This window comes from Hipposideros armiger, unplaced genomic scaffold (genome assembly GCF_001890085.2).
Source record: "Hipposideros armiger isolate ML-2016 unplaced genomic scaffold, ASM189008v1 scaffold_14, whole genome shotgun sequence".
NCBI lineage: Eukaryota > Metazoa > Chordata > Mammalia > Chiroptera > Hipposideridae > Hipposideros > Hipposideros armiger.
This window is the reverse complement of record NW_017731364.1, coordinates 1,364,908-1,383,966: the sequence shown is the minus strand read 5'-3', so window position 1 is coordinate 1,383,966 and position 19,059 is coordinate 1,364,908. Positions and strand designations below refer to the sequence as shown.

The window sequence follows — 19,059 nt, the reverse complement described above, 5'->3', positions numbered from 1 at the left end:
AGTAGCAGCGAAAATAATTTTATGGTTGGGGGTCACCACAACATGAGGAACTGTATTAAGGGGTCGCGGCATTAGGAAGGTTGAGACCCACTAGTATAGAGGGTGTTTACATTTCTATTTAGATCATGGTTCTCTAGTAACTCAGAGAATGGGAATCTAGTGGTAGAGTTTTAGAAATGAGAATAAGCTGGTATAGAAGTTACCTTGATCAGGATGGAATTATTTTATGAAAGCAACTTGTTAATCTTGTTTTTTAAGCCATTGTTTTAAATTATAGCTTATATAATGGTGCAAAATGGAATAGACCAATGAGAATATTGTTGGGATTGAGGATTATAGTTAAGTGCTGTATGAGTATATGTGTGCGGTTGTCTGTCTGTCTGTCTGTCTGTCTTCACTAGAAAGTGGCAGAAGAAAACTTTAGGTCAGCAATGGCCTTGAAACTTAAGAGTCTTAACCTGGGTTTAACAAAAAGCAGCCATTTTATAGACACATCTACCCAGCACAGGCCTTGAATCTTATCAGAAACCTATCTGAAGAGTATGATGCGAAGATGCTACGAACTAGAAAATACCTTATAAATGTCAGGAAAGTTAATCCCCTTCCTTAAAGATCAAGAAAGTGATGTATGCTGAATTGGAAAGATGGGAAAGCAGTGGCCTCCTGAGGAGACTGTCTGTGGGAGTCTAGTGTTAAATTAGCTGTGGATCTTCCCATCAGCCCTTCATGGATGGTAACATCTGTTTGAGTGTGCATCATAGGACAGTAAGTGTGTAGATTGCCTTATGACGAGGAGAAAACATTTTCCTCTACCCTTCAAACCTGTCTTATCAAAGGGAGAGGTGAGATTGGCATGCTTCAAACTGTAGTTTGACCAGCATATTTTATTTAATAAAATAGAACAGAATAGAAATAGAAACAAAATGCAGGGAAAGTCGTCTTTTATGAAACTTCTGTTTTGTATGTGTACTTGGTTGTGAAGTCAAATACAGTTTTTACTTTGAGTTCTAGTCAAAAAAGTTTGAAGAAAGCTGACTAGACGATCTTGAAGTATGCTGGCTCTGCAGTCAGCCATCTTTGACTCCCTCTGTGGTCATATGCCAGCCTCACGAGCAAGCAGGTGAAATGATCTATTCAAGGACACGTACCGCCAGAGAGACCAGCCAGAACTGTGACTTCTGATTTCTAGATTAGTTTTCTTTCCACAAAGAACGTCTTAACAAATCACTTTGTAGGCTTAAGGTTTAATTAAGGTCATGTCTGGACTAGCTTTCAAGTTTTGCAAAATTTAGACTATTTTGAATGCATGCTGACTGATCTTGCATATCCTGTTTAATTATAACTCCATTTGGACTCATTTTATAGGAGATGGGCTTGGAAGCAAAGAACCATGAAGTATACAACAACCACAGGTACTAACAGTCTTCATTATACTATTTGGCTTTACTTCAGATTGTGAATTAAGAAAGGGAAATGTTTAATCCCTTAATTTGTACATAATAGAATTAGTTCTCATATAATTTTGAAATTTCGGCTTTTCATAATTTTCTTAGTATTGAGTCATGGTTTTCACCTCTTTTATGTCAAATCTCTTGCTGTTGAGTCTAAAAAATGTAGGGAAATAATGGAGAAAATTTTATATTTATGTTGTTAGTTCTGCCTGGCTCTCATAATGTATTGAATTGAAAAAGACAACTGTGATGGTCTAAATCAATGCTTTATAACACTGCTTTTAAGTAGCAGAAACTTTTTTCTTATAAAACTTTACATAGAATTTTCAACTATAAAGTATTAAAATGTAACTTTTGCTTGATGGGGTGTAGTTCCCTCCACATACATATATATGCATCCTTAATCCCAGCAGCCCCTGTGACCTGTGACAGACAGTTCTTAGGCTCTGTAGATCTCTGTTGCAAAATGCTGTTTCAAATAAAATAAAACCTTATTTTTTCAGAAAAATAACTATTATAAACTGTCAAAGAGCATTTATTTCATGTGTGATGATGGATCTTCTATATTAAGACAATATCATGTCATTATAGCACTGGTGCCATATTCACTTATATTGTAAGAGAACCACACATCCCTGTGTTCAGAGCAAAAGAGTGTCTAAGAGTGCAAATTCTGGGTTCAAATCTTGGATCTGGTTCAAATCCTAGATCCATCGTTTCTATAACTATATAATTTCAGGAAAGTAATATCTCTTTCAACCTTGATTTCTTCATCATTAAAATTGAGGTAATAATAATATGAAGTGTCCACATCATATGATTATTGTGAGGATTTAAGTCCAGATAGTCTTTCTATAGCACAGGACCTGGAACATAGAAAGTACTTACTTAAAAATAATTATTATAATTTGATCTTGGCATAACAAGGCATCTTTTAATTCTATTTTAAGTTGAAAAAGCTGAGTAAGAGTTTCTGTTAATTAGGGTATCTTGAATTTCAGTGCAAAGCAATGCACTGTCTTAGTTAAAATGCTTACTTTACGTTCTGTTATGCTGTTTATCAAAACAAATGTTTATCAGCTGGTTAATAGCATAGAATAATTTCACAATCTCATTCCGTGCTCCCAATAACATTTTGGTATGATTTCGTGGTGTTTTAAACAGGACAAAACATTACCAAGGTCCTCATTGCCAACAGAGGAGAAATTGCCTGCAGGGTGATGCGAACAGCCAAAAAAATGGGTGTACAGTCCGTGGCTGTTTACAGCGAGGCTGACAGGCATTCCATGCACGTGGACATGGTAAGTTGTTCAAAACCGGAAGTTGAATTTTGTAAGTGATCATATTTGTTCAGTGTGTCACTATTTTAGTTCTTCATGTTGACAGTTTATATGTGTTAATGTTAACAGTGTTTAAGTAGGTAAGTTGAAACTGCTCACGAATAATTCTTCTTGGGAACATTTTCCAATCACATCAGTTGAAGGAGACACTGTGCTTTGTGGTGGTACAGTGGACTTCCAGGCAAGGTTCTATGATCAAAGACAGATTAAAACTGCTCACGGATTGTGGCTGGAGCACAGATCACACTTTGAGTGGCACATACCCAGATCCCTGATGTTCAAGGAGAAGAATTAAGATTCTAGTCTTAGCAACTACCACTGACTGGCCAAGGGATCTTAGACAAGTCACTCAATGTTTCAGAGCCTTGGCTTCACTGGAAAATTACAACTAAAAGGCCTCTACTCCCCTGAGGTTTATAAGTGTTGTCAACCATAACTAGCTATTATCCACCAGACAGAACCCAGGCGTGGGTGAATTCAGCTGCTGACCATCTTTATGCCCACAGCAAGACTCCAGTCACTGACAGCGATTCCTGATGACTGGCTTCCCCTGCGCTTTCAGCATGGCACAGCAGGCCCGTGCAGCTCTCTAGCCACTTTCTTTCTCATTCTATGACTAATTCCTGTTGCTTTCTATCCTAAGACACTTTAATTTCATTCTAGTGTGTAATTTATCCATGAAAATCAAGTTTTCACATCTTCTTCATGCAAAAGATTCCAAGCTGGCTTATTTTTATAACACCGATATGAGCTGGTACTTCTGTTTCTCGGTTCTTGCATTGTTCTAGGGGAGCCAGCGTTTTTAGTTAGTTATAATAATACGATGACCCTGACGCAGTTCTGTGTAGTGTACTAGTGTGTACTAGGTGTGTGGTTTTTTAAGCATGTAATATTTCTTAAACAGGCAGATGAAGCATATTTCATTGGTCCTGCCCCCTCTCAGCAGAGCTACCTTTCTATGGAGAAAATCATTCAAGTGGCCAAGATCTCTGCTGCCCAGGTAAGAGTCATGAAGAGATGTATAATACAAAAGGAATAAGTATTGTACAATTTTCACAAAACGACTTATTTATGGAACTCATTTTCTATTTTTAGCCTTTCCCGAGATTTTTACATTTGATTATTGGGTTGTAATTATAAATTAGGGATGTCTCTTCTCATTCCTCAGCCACTCTACCTTCTTACTGAATCCTGCATATTTTATATCTTTTGGGAAATGGGAGGGAGGGTCTAAATTACAAATTAAAATTAAGAGGGAATTCAGCCCTTTCACCTTCAAATTCAGATCTTAGGAACATCAAGGGAACATTGGGGGAACTAGATGGTTCTCTAATTTACAAGGTAAAACATAATCAAAAGAAATCTTTTTCCCTCTTGACTTCCCAGTCTCATTCTAGGGCCCCACTACCTCTTTTTCCAATATTCCAGACTCAGATAGTTGATATTTTTACATCTCTTATTCACCCCTCAAAATAAAAGAGAAAAAATGGAAAATAAATAAAATAAAATAGGAACCAACTTGTGTTGAATTTGTTTCAAAATGTTTCCGGAAGTATTGGGTTGTCGGAAAAGTCATGACGTATTTTGTCTATGTTTTTCAAAGGTCATTTATTTATATAAAGAACAAAGATCAATCAATGATATATTGCCCGTTTTGTTCGATAACCTTTTGCCATCTTTCAGTGAGCTTCATAATTCCTCGTTCATAGAAGGACCTGTCTTATTTGTGAAAAACTGAATAAGGTGCTGATTTACAGCCTCATCTGAATTGACTGTTATACCACGCAAAGACTTTTGAAGAGAGCGAAACAGGTGGAAGTCTGATGGCGCAAGGTCAGGCGAGTATGGTGGGTGTGGCAACACATCCCATCCAAGCTCCAATAATTTTTGACAGGTGATCGAACTTGTGTGTGATCTCGTGTTGTCTCAATGGAACACAACTCCTTTACAATTAACAAGCTCTGGATGTTTCTGGATGATGGATGGATTCGTTCAAACTGTCCAATTGCTGACAGTACACATTCAAATTGATTGTTTAGTTCCTTGGTAGGAGCTTGAAAAACACGACACCTTTAAAATCCCACCACACTGACAGCATAACCTTTCTCTTGAATGTCTGTTTCGATATCGTTTGAGGCGAATCATCATGTCAGGACCAAGATCGTTTTTGCATCACATTGTTGTAAACAATCCACTTCTCATCACCAGTTATTAGTCGCTTCAAAAAAGGATGGTTTTCCTCACGTTTAATGAGCGTATTGCAGATGTTTATACGCACCGTCAAATGAACTTCTTTGAGTTCATGTGGAACCCAAATATCGAGCTTGCTTATGTATCCCAGCTTCTTCAGGTGGTCGTGAATGCTTGAATGATGGATGTTCAATGTTTCTGCAATCTCTCATGTCATGTAATGTGGGTTTGACTTGATCAATGCCTTTATTTTGTCGTCATCAACTTCAGTGGGCCTCTCTGACCGAGGAGCATCGTTGAGATCAAAATCACCATAACAGAATTTCGTGAACCATCATTGGCACTGATGTTCTTGTAGAACATTGTCACTGTAAAGTTTATGCAACTTTTCACAAGCTTGACGTATGTTCTTCCCTTTATGGAAGTAAAACAGTAAAATATGGCAAAAATGCACAGCTTGGTCTTCCATATTCAACTTGTTGTAAAATCTCCAAAACTCAACAAAATCTCTCAATTTTTTTTTAGAGTGAAGCTAGCACTGTCAGCTGTCAAGTGACATAGCAATAACATAGATGCGAATGACTCTAGTACTTCCAAAAATCTGTCGCAAATATGCATCATGACTTTTTCGATGACCCAATAGTTCTTTCTGATCACACAGCCAGGCCTTATGATCTGTTACCTGGATTTTTGATTCTCAGCTGGTTTCCCTACTTCTAAATCCCTTACCCATCCAGTGAGTTCTCCATACCACTATGAATGTTTCTTAAACACTTGTTTCGTTATTATCCTCTGCTTTCTCTCTTTTTAAAAATAATCTCACCCCTCTCTCATCCTGTCCCTCAGTGAGTAAATCTTCAGTGATTACCCGATAAAGTTCAGTCTTCAGCCTAGCATTTAAAAGAGTTTCCAATATCTGTCAAAACTTATTTCTCATTGCCAGTTATTTATTATAACTACAATAAACTTTTCTCCATCTCCTTTACACACCATACTTATTTCTTTCTCTAAGCATTTGCTTATATTGTTCCACCTGCCTGAAATGCTCTTTCCCCTTATCATTCATGCATTTATGCTCTCAGCAAGCATTAACTGGCCTCCTGCTTGGTGTCAGCTTCTAAGCACAGATGCAGCAATGAATAATAACACAGTTCCTGTTCCATGAAGCTACACTTTGGTAGGTGAGACAGATAATAAATTCTTAAACAAGTAAAGAAATACCGTATTTGCCGGCGTATAAGACGATTTTTTGGCCCTGAAAAATATGCCTCCAAGTGGGGGGTCGTCTTATACGCCAGGTACACTTCAGATAGACTGCCCATAGTGCTTGCCCCGTGCCATTAGTGGCCTCCCAATGCCCGCCCACTTCATTCCACATACCGTTCATTATAAATTAAAATGTTTAAATCAAATCTGATATTGTTTTACCTTTTATTTGGTGTGTGGAAGGTGTGCGGAAGAGGGGGTAGTCTTATACGGCGAGTATATAACAAACTCTGTATTTTGAGTGGAAATGTTAGGGGGTCATCTTATACGCCCAGTCGTCTTATACGCCGGCAAATACGGTAATACAACTAAGAATGTTATAATTGGTGGGAAGAAAGTAAAGCAGAATAAAGGGATAAAGACTGGTTGGGAGATGCCTTTAAATAGGGAGGTCAGTGGAGGCCTCTCTGAGGAGGTGACAGTTGAACAGAGACCTAACCAATGAGGAGTCAGCCATATGAAGAGCTTGAAGAGGAAGGTGCAGGCAGATGGGATGGCTAAAACTTTGAGATGAAAACAAGCTTGGTGTTCAAAGGAGAAAAATATTTAATGTGGATAAAGTGAAGGCAGTGATGGGCTGCGTCTTTCAGAATCCAGTCAGTAAAACTGAAATTCATTAGAAATTTCATCAAGAGGGAATTTCATGTAGGAATTAGTTCCACCAGTGTTTAAGGGCCAAAAGAGAAAAAAGGAGTATGTTGAAATTACCCAGTGATAAAATCTACAGAAATCAACAACCGCCCCTTAGGCTAGGGAAGAGGTTGGAGGATGCACCTCGGGCAACTGTTGCTCAGATGTCTGTGAAGGGGCCCTACCTGGCGGCAGGGGCATAATGTAATGAGGTGGTTCTGGGAGCTCCAAAAGAAGCTGAGGACTGGAACTGCTGCTGCCCAGGGTGGAAGACAGGAAGGCTTCCCCTGCTTCCAGTTTATGTACCATGACCCCTGCTGGCAGAACCTAACAGGATGCCAGCTGGCAAGAAAGGTAATTTGCAGAGCCCCATCACAAAGCATAGTGGCAGGTTGGGTTTGGAGCTGACACTTGTTATCATCTGTCTCATTTATAGCGTTCTAATGAGTTAAGTGGTATCTAACTATGGTTTTAATGTCCATTTCCCTAATGGCTAATGATACTGTATCTTTTAATGAGCTTGTTGGCCATTTGTGTATCTTTGGTGACATGTCTATTGAAATCTTTTGCCCATTTTTTTTAGTTGTGTTGTTTGTCTTCTTATTATTGAGTTGTGAAGTGTTCCTTATATATTCTGGATACAAATCCTTTATCAAATATATGTTTTGCACATATTTTCTCCCAGTCCATGGCTGATCTTTTTATGTTCTAAATGTTATCTTTTGAAGAGCAAAAGTTTTAAATTTTAGTGAAGTCTATCTTATCAATTTTTTATTTTATGGATCTTGCTTATGGTATTATAGCTAATAAATCTTTGCCTAACCCTCTCCAAGATTTTCTCCTGTGTTTTCTCCTAGAAGTTTTATGTTTTCCATTTAGGTCTATGATACATTTCAAGGCAATTTTTTTTTAATTTTTATTTTTTATGAAAGTTGTAAGTAAGGGTGTAGGAACTAGACTTTAGATTCATCTTTTTGCATATAGATATCCAATTGTTATAGCACCATTTGTTGAAAAGACTACCCTTTACCCACTGAATTACTTTAACACCTTTATTCAAAAATTAATTGACCATATATGTAAACCTTTCTATTCTGTTCCACTGACCTATGTGTTTATCCTTCTTATACCACACTGTAGCTTTATAATGAGATTTGAAATCTGAGAGTCTAAACCTTACAAATTTGTTAGCCTTTCAAAATTGTTTTAACCGTATAGTAAGCCATTTGGCTATTTTAGGACCAGCTTGTCAATTTCTACAAGAAAGCCTGTTGGGGTTGTGATAAAGAGTACATTAAATCTATAGATCAATTTGGAAAGAATTGCCATCTTAACAATATTGACTCTTCCAATGATATATCTGTTCATTTATTTAGGACTTCTTTAATTTCACTCAACAATGTTTTATAGTTTTCAATACATTGGTCTTGAAATACTTTTGCTAACTTTATTACTAAGTGTTTGACTTTTATTGATGCTATTATTAATGTAATTATTTCCTTAATTTCACTTTCAAAGTGTTTGCTGCTAGCCTCCCTTCTTTTGAACAGATACTTAATTTGATAGAACTCTGATGAACTAGATAAATACTCTCCAATTATAACTAAAGAAAAGCAGCTAACTACTTGCAAATATAAAGTTCAACCACACGTACTGGGAATGGCATCAAGAAGTTTAATTTCTCTCAGGAAGAACAATTTAATACATCCAAACCACAGCATTTCTGAGCGGTTGAATGGATTAAAAAGGAAAAACCAACAATACTACTACTACCACCAGTGGGCTAATTCCCTAGCCATCAGGCATATATTTAGCTGCCAGTTCATCCTGGTGGATCACAGGATTGCAAGACTGTCTAGAATGTTCACAGGAACTTTTGAAGTGATGGAAGTGTTCTAAAACTGAATTATAGTAATAGCTGCACAGTTGTATAAATTGACTAAATTCAGTAAACTATAAATAAGTAAATGTTATGTATTGTAAGTCATACCTCAAAAACAAAAAAGCTGTTAAAAAACCAGAGGACTCAGTGTAGACCTTTTGCACTTTGCCAAGCATAAATAATGTTGGACCATTTCATAGAAAATGTCTAAAATTGAACATTGATTTAAAAAAATACAAAAAAACTCCAAACTAATGTCAAAATGTGACTTTCCAGCATTTTATTCAGTATTTAGCATTTTGTTGTTTACTGTCTTAAGATGTGGGTTTTTCTTTTCATGTGAGTTTCCCAGACATTGGAAGCTTACCCCTTTAATTTTCAAATGTTCTTTGAATGTAACATTTTTGAAAAAGGGTTGTCTGAGCTCTTTTTCTTGTCACATTTACTTGGTTATAACTCTAATACATACATAATTATTATTTTCAAAGAACAAAAGTGCCCTGAAGGCTACTGAAGTTGGAGAGAGAGTTGCTTCATCCCTCACTAAATTGTCTAAGCTGCTGTTTGCTTTCCTGTTTCTTCCCTTTTTCCTGTCAGTATGTTTGCGTTTAGAAATCGTGCTGTCTTTCAGTCTCTGATTTTCCTCTTCTGTGAGCTAGAAAGCCAGATAAATTGTTGAAACTCTGAGTAAGTTGCAAGTAACTAGGCAAAGGTCTGAGAGAGTCCTCTTTCCCTAAAGTATATACTCGTATAGACATTAATATATGACTTTTTGTTTGCCTCTTAGTTTTTTTGTTTGCCTCTTAGTTTTTTTGTTTGTTTGTTTGTTTTTTTTGAGAAAGGTGACATGGTCACCTAGTGACCTGAACATAAAAGTATTGTGCTAGTGTGCTCTTTTCACCTTTTGGGTACACTCCCTGGTTTCAATTCTAGGCCAGCTTTATATGAAGGCAGAGGCAACAAATCCCCCTTACCTTTACTCCTACGTACAAATATTCTTTGACATTCTACCCTAATAGCATTATTATTTTAAATTAAAATACAGATTCTTCTGTACTATATGATCCAGCAGTTCTACTTTTAGATATATACCCAAGAGAATTTAAAGCAGGGACTCGGGTACAAGCACACGAATGTTCATAGCAGCATTACTCATAATAGCCAAAAGGTAGAAACAATCCACATATCCATCAACAGCTGAATGGTAAACAAAATGTGGAATACAGTGGAGTATTATTCAGCCTTAAAAAGGAATGAAATTATGATACATCCTACTATGTGGATGAACTTCGAAAACCTTATGCTAATTGATATAAGCCTGACACAAAAGTCCAAGTATTATACAACTCCACTTACATCAGGCTCCTAGAGACAGAAAGTAAACTTTATAAGACAGAAAGTTACCAGGGAATGGGGAATTAATGTCGAATGGGTAGAGTTTCTGTTTGGGATAATGAAAATGTCCTGGAGATGGTTGGTGGTAATGGTTGCACAACATTGTGAATGTACTTCATGCCACTGAATTGTACACTTAAAAGTGGTGAAAATGGTAGTTTATGCTATGTGTATATATTACCACAATAAAAAGAAATGCAGATTATTTTGGTTTAGGTAAGGCTTCAGAACTTCAGTATAATGTTTTATACATTTGTTTGGAAACAGATTTTGATAGAAACCATAGCGTACCTATCACTGGCACAGGAAGAGATCTCCCAGAGGAAGGCTAGTAAATTTATCAGTGTGCCAGTGGAGGGCTAGTAAATTTATCCTTTTATTGCTCACTTCCAGGCTATCCATCCAGGATATGGTTTTCTTTCAGAAAATATGGAATTTGCCGAACTGTGTAAGCAAGAAGGAATTATTTTTGTAGGTCCTCCTTCATCTGCAATTAGAGACATGGGTATAAAGAGGTATGAGTTCTTATCTTTTAAGTACAACCATAGGAGGGTCAATTGAAATAGTTTGTTTTACCTATAATAGACATGTTAGTTATATACTTTTGTTGTTGTAGGCATAAGTTATCTGCCACTCAAGTAAATTACAGAAAATACTTACCTAATTGGTATTTCTAATCAATATGTTAATTCTTTCTGGTGGGATAAAAAGTAGGATGAGCTACCACATAAAAAACTGGGTTGAGGAGAATTAACAGCTATTTTAATATTTGTATTAATATTATTGTCTCAGGCTATAGTCCTTTCTTTATAGGATGTTTTCTTTAAAAAGTTCCATTGTGTTTTATAGACTGAGCTTTACTCGTATTTGTTTCTCTTGTATGAAATATTTCAACATAGAATTGGGGAATATTGGGGTTTTTTGTTGTTGTTGTTTTTATTCTAAAGCACATCTAAATCCATAATGGCTGCTGCTGGGGTACCTGTTGTGGAAGGTTATCATGGCGAGGACCAGTCAGACCGATGCCTGAAAGAGCATGCTGGGAGAATCGGTTATCCTGTCATGATTAAAGCTGTCCGTGGTGGAGGAGGAAAAGTAAGATTGTGTGTGCTCGTATTTTCCATTTCAGGCTAGTCTTCTTTGTTTTATTTATGTTGTAGTCATAACTATCTTTCCATCTTAGGGTATGAGGATCGCCAGATTCGAAAAAGAATTTCAAGAGCAGTTAGAATCAGCACGGAGGGAAGCTAAGAAGTCTTTCAATGATGATGCTATGCTGATTGAGAAGTTTGTGGACACGCCAAGGTGCGTTCAGCTTTTTTTTCTGACTCAGATTTTTTAAATTACATAAGAAATGCATGCACATTATAGAAAATATGAAGTTCTAATAGGATATAAGTACATAAGTTCCCAATCTCACCCCCTGATGTAACCACTTCTATAGTATGGTGTTCATTCTTCCAGGCATTTTCTATGTGAATAGAAATGTTTATACATATACACACAGAATGCAAAATACATGCAGAACAGCGAATAGAATCTTAGGTAATATTGTATGCTAATATTTTATCATAGACATCATTCCATGTCAATAAATATGGATCTACCTCATTCTATTTTATTCTGCTTAATGGTTCCATGGTAATAATGCTATTAATTTATTCAAGCAATTGTTTATTGATGGAATTTAGGGTCTTTTCAAAATAAAAAAATTCTTGTAAGAAATTAAGCTATATTTTGTCGAACTCCATCAGTTGAAATGCTCAGAAAATGGAAATAGTTACCCAAATTGAATTCTAATTATGTTGTTAACAAATACTACTAACAGCTCATGCTTATATTACACTTACTTTTTTTTTTGAGTTGTAAATTCTTTCCTTGTAAAATGTTAGGCATATATTACCTCACATTATAATTTATTCCCACAATATCTGGGAAGCTCCTGGGAATTAAGGACCTGCTAGTATATTTCTTTTGAATTTTCCCCTATATATTACCTAGAATGCTACTTTCTTCATGATAGGCATAAGTATTTTTTGAAATATAGAAGTAATATGAATACATTACAAACTTTTGGAAAATACAGGAGTTGGAAAACAAAGTCACTCAGTCTCACTCTTCTAAAGTATTAGCATTTCTATATATTTCTATGCTGTGTTTTCTAGTAATAATATTTTAATATCATGATAATCATACTGTATGTGTTATGTTATGTCCTCCTAAATAATTACCTGTTGAATTAATAGAATGCCAGAAAATTATCAAGGTTTTGATAACTGAGAAAAGTAGATATCAATATGTTTTACAAATCTGATCAGAACTGTGAAGGGATTAAGAAATACAAACTGGGGGGTGACCAGTTAGCTCAGTTGGTTAGACCGTGGTGGTGATAGCACCAAGGTTGCTGGTTCAATCCCCACATGGGCCGCTGTGAGTTGTGCCCTCCTTAAAAGAGTCATCTAGGGAGGACGCATCAACCCAGGAAATGATGCTTCATCCATTTCCAAATGGCCTAAAAAGAAATTTCAACCGGTCATCCCCTTTCTCAATTATAAGACCCACTTTCTTCTCCCAAAACAGATTAGAGCATTCACACTCTCTTTGGACGATTTCCTTTAAAAAGGCCTTAAATCATTGCAAGTCAAAACATGTATCACTTCTTTTCTTTCTCCCGGGCGTCAGATTGCTCAGTAGTTCTGAGTATGTTGGAGAGAATGCTGATTTCCGTTTCTTCCCTAAATACACCATCCCCCCCACACACACATCCGCCCTGAAGCTACATTGTTCCTTTAAGTAAAAACCAAACTATTAATTAAAAAAATAAAAAATTTAAAAAAATAATAATTGTCACAATAAATGTAATCTAATAAAAAAAAGAGTCATCTATACCATTGACCATGGCTGTTCCCCAATATAAAAATTAAAAAAAAAAGAAAGAAATACAAATTGGTAGTTACAAAATAGTCACAGGGATGTAATGTACAGCATAGAAAATATAGTCAAGAATATTTCAACAATTAGTATAGTGCCAGGTGGGTACTAGACTAATGGGGAATCACTGCATTAATTATATAAATGTCTAACCACTATGCTGTACACCTGAAACTAATATAAAATAATATTGAATGTCAATTGTAACTGAAAAAATACACACACACACACACACACACACACACACACACACACACACACACAGACACGTCACAAACATTAAAAAAACCTTATCAGAACTATTGAGTTTATCTGAGAGGCTGGAATAGAAAATAGTGTTCAAAGTGTACGGTAATATTTGGAGGGTAATAAAAGAAACCATATTCTTTCCTCACTTCATATTCAATATATATTCTAGATGAATTAAAAATATACGAGTAAATACCGGAAATAAAAACTTTAGACCGCTTACAAAATTTCAAGGCATTCCTGATAGACTCCAGCTGTACCTACCTGTCCAGCCAGACCTCAGCAGTGGCTGTTGAAGGGGCTGGGACTTGCTGCACCTCCTGGTTCTCAGACACTCCAGAACCTCTAAGTTAGATAAAGATACAGAAAAGGCCAGTCAGCGAAAGGAAAATAACATGAGCAAGTTGATGAGTACAGAAATCAAAACAGACCACACATCCTCAATGACCTTTCTTTGTAAGTAGCCACAGGAAAAGTGTTTTCAACTTTTGAGAACTCAGAATAAAAACTATGCTCTGCTCCTGGTGCACCTCCCACACGTTCCTGTCAGAACCTGGAGTCCTGCTGTAGTGTCTCCTTCCCTGGAGCAGCTAAAAGATAAGGGAGAGTCAGTAGAAGTGGTAGAATTTTACAATTGGAATTTGAACAACGAACTGTTCAGCTCCAACATGTAAAAAGTTTGGAAGGCGTTACATAAGCAAAGCAAGTAAAAAGCTGAACAGAGTGAAAGTCAGTGACTTTTAGACCTATCAGAGAAATGAGGTCAGAGGGCAGACCACTGCCCCAAAATCTGGGCAGGTGTGAATACAGCGAACTAGCTGAGATCAGCTTACCAGAAGCAGGAGCTGCTGGAGCCATAAACTGGTAGGAACCACTTACATGGGAATTTTGACACTTTACTGGAGGCTGAGTGTGGACTAGCTTGATAGTGCCAAACTGCATGGAGCCCAGTGTTAGGGGACCCCCTCTCCCAAATTTTCATAAGTTTTATTGCCAGGAGCCTCATTTGGCCCTCACAGTGAAAATCTGAGAAAACTTGCCTCACATTTTGGACCATGGGAAGAGAAAAGTAACCATGTTGAAATAGGCCCAGAGCAGTCGATTCTCAATTACAAAGGCCAGCACTCCAAGGGAAACTTAGCCAGAAACTCTTCTGTCCTGGGGGAAGGGCAGTGAGCCGAATCTAACCTCTAACCTTCCTATTTCACCAAAGGGGGAGAAGTAAGAAAAACTTCTGAGGCTCTGTGTCACAGGCCTGCTAGAATGCTAAGACCTAATCATTAGATTATGGAGTGCTTTCCCTCCTTTATACCCTGTCATGTCACCAGGGCTCATGTGTAATAACGGTGGGTTAAAACTGGACGAGCTGCAAGGCATGGATGCTGTTTAGGAAGCAGTTCTTAGGGAAACCCAAACACAATAGGAGAAAACAAAGGAAAACAAGGACAGTAGATGAAATGGCGCCTCTGGCACCTACAGCTACTGCAAACATTAAACACAACATACCTCCAAGCCAGTTCAATAGAAAATGGCACTCTAAAGGCCCATTTACCTCAGTTCCTACTATAGGATACATCATGGCTGGCTTTTAAGAAAAGAATTACAAGACATACTAAAAGGCAAGAGAAAGCACAGTCTGAGGAGACAGGGCAGGCATCAGAACCAGACTGAGACGTGACACCAATTTTTGGATTATCACATGGAATTTAAAGGAACTTGTTAAAATGTTAAGGGCTATAATGGAGCAAGTTGACAACATGCAAGAACAGATGGGTAGTGGAAGCAGAGAGATGGAAATGCTAATAAAAAAATCAAAAGAAAATGCTAGAAATCAAACACATTGTAACAGAAATGAAGAATGCACTTGATGAGCTCATCGTAAACTGGACAGGCTTAGAAAAGAACTAGTGACCTTGAACTTATGTCAATGGAAACTTCCCAAATAAATACAAAGAGAAATAAGAATGAAAACAAACACAACATAAGTGAACTTTCCAAGAACTGTGGGACAATTTTAAAAGGTGTAACGTGGTTATTTGAATACTGTAAGGAGAAGAAAGAAAGGAGTGGGAGAACGATTTCAAGTAATAATGGCCAAAATTTTTCTAAAATTAATGACAGACATCAGACTACAGAACCAGGAAGTTCAGAGGACATCAAACAGGATAAATATCAAAGAAACCTAAAAATTATATTCAAACTTCTAGAAAACAAAGACAAATCGGAAATCTTGAAGAAAGCCGGGGGTGGGGGGGGGGGACACATCTTACCTACAGAGGAACAAAGATATGTATTACATAAGACTTCTCACCAAAAACCATGCAATCAAGAATCAAATAGAGTGAAATACAAGGTCTGACAAGTTTGCGAACTCATCCTAGAAAAATTGGTACATACCTCATTGCTGAATATCACTATGTCCACCTTCGAAGTACTCCTCTTGATAAATTATGCACCGACGCCAGCAACTAGTCCACCCTTCAAAGCAATTTTGGAACTCTTTTTCTGGAGTTGCCATCAGAGCTGTCATCATATTATCCTTAACGTCCTGAATTTCATCAAAATGTCTTCCTTTCAATATTTCCTTTATCTTTGGATGAAGAAAGAAGTCACTGGGAGCCAGATCAGGTGAGTAGGGAGGGTATTCCAATACAGTTATTTGTCTACTGGCTAAAATCTCCCTCACAGACAGTGCCATGTGTGCATTGTCGTGATGCAAGAGCCATGAATTGTTGGCGAAGAATTCAGGTCATCTCACTTTTTCATGCAACCTTTTCAGCACTTCCAAATAGTAAACTTGGTTAACTGTTTATCCAATTAATACAAATTCATAATGAATAATCCCTCTGATATCAAAGAAGGTTAGCAACATCCTTGCAACAAGTTCGCAAACTTAGTTATTTGACCTCTTGTAAAGTGTTGAAAGAAAAAAAACACAAACCTAGCATTCAGTATGCAATGAAATTATCCTTCAGACATGATGGAGAAATAAAGATGCTCTCAGACAAACAAAAATTGAGGGAATTTCTCACCAGTAGACTTGCCTTGCAAGAAATGATAACAGAAGTTCTTCAAAGAGAAGGAAAATGATACAGATCAGAAACTCAGATCTACTAAAGAAACGAAGAACATCAGAGAAGGAATAAATGAAGGTAAAAAAAAGCTCTTGTTTTTCTTATTCTTATTTGATCTTACAGTTACCAGTTGGTTCAAAATAATAATAGCAAGAATGTATTTGGTGATAATAGCTTAAGGATAAATAAAAAGGGGAGGAAAGGTCAAGAAGTTAAATCCAAAAGGAAGAAATCAGTTCCTAATGTGTTGGGCAGGTGGGAAAATTTTAAAATGGAACATTCAGTAGAAATGATACATCAAGAAAATAAATTCTCCCACGTGGTTTGATAAAGTGCTTCATGAGGTGAACAAATAGGAACACCTATGAGCCGTTGTGCTGAACAGTACATTTACAAGACTTCCTGGGTTTTTAATGTTTTCTCTATGTTTGACAATTTTTATTTCAAAATATCAACAGGAAAAACATTTGCTGATTACTCATTTCATATGCTGGTGGTAATATGTGAGGTGAACTGCAGTGTGAACATATCAAAATAAGCCTACTGAGAAGAATGCTTTATGTTCACCAGATGGTCTGTGTTATCTTGTTTTCATAAGTGTTATGTGCATTTACTCTTAATGTGATTTCTCATAATTTTGCTGTTTTATACTCAACATTAGTGTGCTTTTTTGTGATTTAATGTTAGTACAGTCTTTAATGATCCATATTAATTTATTTCCTAAAATTTTATGATGAGCCATTTAAATTTTCAATCTACCATAGTATATAAAGAGCTGATTTTTAAAAATCTCCTGATCATAAAAATATTTTCATTGACTTTTTAAGGATATATGAAATGAGACTATAACTTTGATATAGTCAGATTTATCATTCTTTCCCTTAGTAGTTTGTACTTTTTTAACTTGCCCCTACTCTGAGGTCATAAATGTAGTCTTCTGGGTTTTCTGTCTTTTCTTATTTCCCAGGCATTTCATAAGGTTTAGGTGTTTACAAGATTAACTATAATTCTGTTTTTAAATTCATATCCTCCATTTTGAAGTCAAAATATCCCATCATACTTAAAATAAAAATATTGGAACCCTGGTCATCTTGTCCAACAGTTTGCTCAATGCATGTGATATTTGTCATCTTGAACAAAGTATATTAACACGTGTGTTTGCTTTTAATTAGGCACGTGGAAGTCCAGGTGTTCAGCGATCACCATGGCAATGCTGTGTACTTGTTTGAACGAGACTGCAGTGTACAGAGGAGACACCAGAAGATCATTGAGGAAGCTCCCGGGGTAAGGACCTGGTGAAGAAACTTGGAAGCTTCTCTGTAATGGAAACCCTAGTCACTCTGTTTTTCACACCAGAAAACTGTGAAGCTAGTGGGTCTCCCCAAGTCCTGCTGGACAACCCCGTCCCAGTGGTAATGTAAGGATGAGGCCCCACCACAGTGCTGGGGATGAGGAGGAGGGGTTGATGTTCTGGGGCTTCCATGCAGAGGACCCAGAGGGACCCAGTTCCATCTGGGTAGTTTCTAGGAAAATCTGCTCTGATTCAAGCACCTGCTTAGTAAGTGCTTAGTCACTTAGTAGTTTTCTTGGTTATCAGATCGACTATCACATTACTTGTGTTCAAGCAACCCTTATTTTATTTACTTAATAATGGCTCCAGAGTGCTAGAGTAGTGATGCTGGCAATTCGGATATGCAAAAGAGAAGCTGTAAAGTGTTTCTTTTAAGTGAAAAGGTATGTATGTATCGTAAAAAACACGTAGGGTGTGGTACAGTCCATGGTTTCAGGGGTCTTGGAATATATCCCCCATAGATAAGGGAGGGCCACCATACATGGGTTTTGGTTTTTTTTCATACATGTTTTTATCAATATGTATTTCTATCAGGTCAGGGATCTGCAATTTCTGGTTAATCAGTTTGTTATTCTCATATTCCAATTTAATTTCTGAGTATATTATACCATTTAAAGTAAATATCAAGAATAATTTCAGTAGAGCCTTATTTTTAAACAGGGGCTGCTTAAATATATATATCTGTAGAGTGGTTTTTAAAATGTTAAAAGCTTTGCCTATTTATTGACATGCATTTCTTTTTATGAACCTTTCTTATTAACTTGGAATCTCAAGGTTCACCATCATGATTGTTGGGTTTGCTTTATTATCTTAAAATAGGGATCGTTCAAAGCTTTTATATTGACATATGTAATTTTAAGTGGACATATAGTTGTAAAAGTTGTTATGTAGATACAAGGGACAAAGATATGTCACTATGCTGAGTAGTATCTGCAATTCATAGAAATTACTAGCAGAACCATTAAACTTTGGTATTATGACAGTGAAACTGTAGTATAGGACAGCTTTTTTTTTTTTTTTTTTTTTTAAGATTTTATTGGGGAATTGTGGGAGGGGAACAGACAATTTGCTGTCATTTTGCTCTTCAGTCTAGTTGTGGAGGACATCGTTTCACTGACCCATGTTGGTATTATCATTGCGCTTTTCCCAGGTGAGGCAGTCGCTCACCGGCCATTGGACGGCTGCTCACAGTGGCTCACGGCAACTGTCGGCCGCTCACACTGGCTGCCAGCCACTCACTGTAGCTCACAGCAGCCCACTGCAGCAGGGGCTACAGCCTATGCCGTTGCCAGGGACTCAT

At 37.0% G+C, this 19,059-nt stretch overlaps 1 protein-coding gene across 1 annotated transcript in view; it reads left to right on the top strand.

Annotated features, from left to right (window-relative positions):
* Positions 1 to 19,059, top strand: part of MCCC1 (methylcrotonyl-CoA carboxylase subunit 1) — a 52,267-nt gene that overhangs the window by 2,067 nt on the left and 31,141 nt on the right. The window contains exons 2-8 of the mRNA XM_019668226.1: positions 1,366 to 1,412; positions 2,616 to 2,752; positions 3,696 to 3,791; positions 10,548 to 10,669; positions 11,102 to 11,249; positions 11,338 to 11,459; positions 17,581 to 17,692. Coding sequence (XP_019523771.1) covers positions 1,366 to 1,412; positions 2,616 to 2,752; positions 3,696 to 3,791; positions 10,548 to 10,669; positions 11,102 to 11,249; positions 11,338 to 11,459; positions 17,581 to 17,692 — 784 coding nt within the window. The remainder of the gene's footprint in view (positions 1 to 1,365; positions 1,413 to 2,615; positions 2,753 to 3,695; positions 3,792 to 10,547; positions 10,670 to 11,101; positions 11,250 to 11,337; positions 11,460 to 17,580; positions 17,693 to 19,059) is intronic.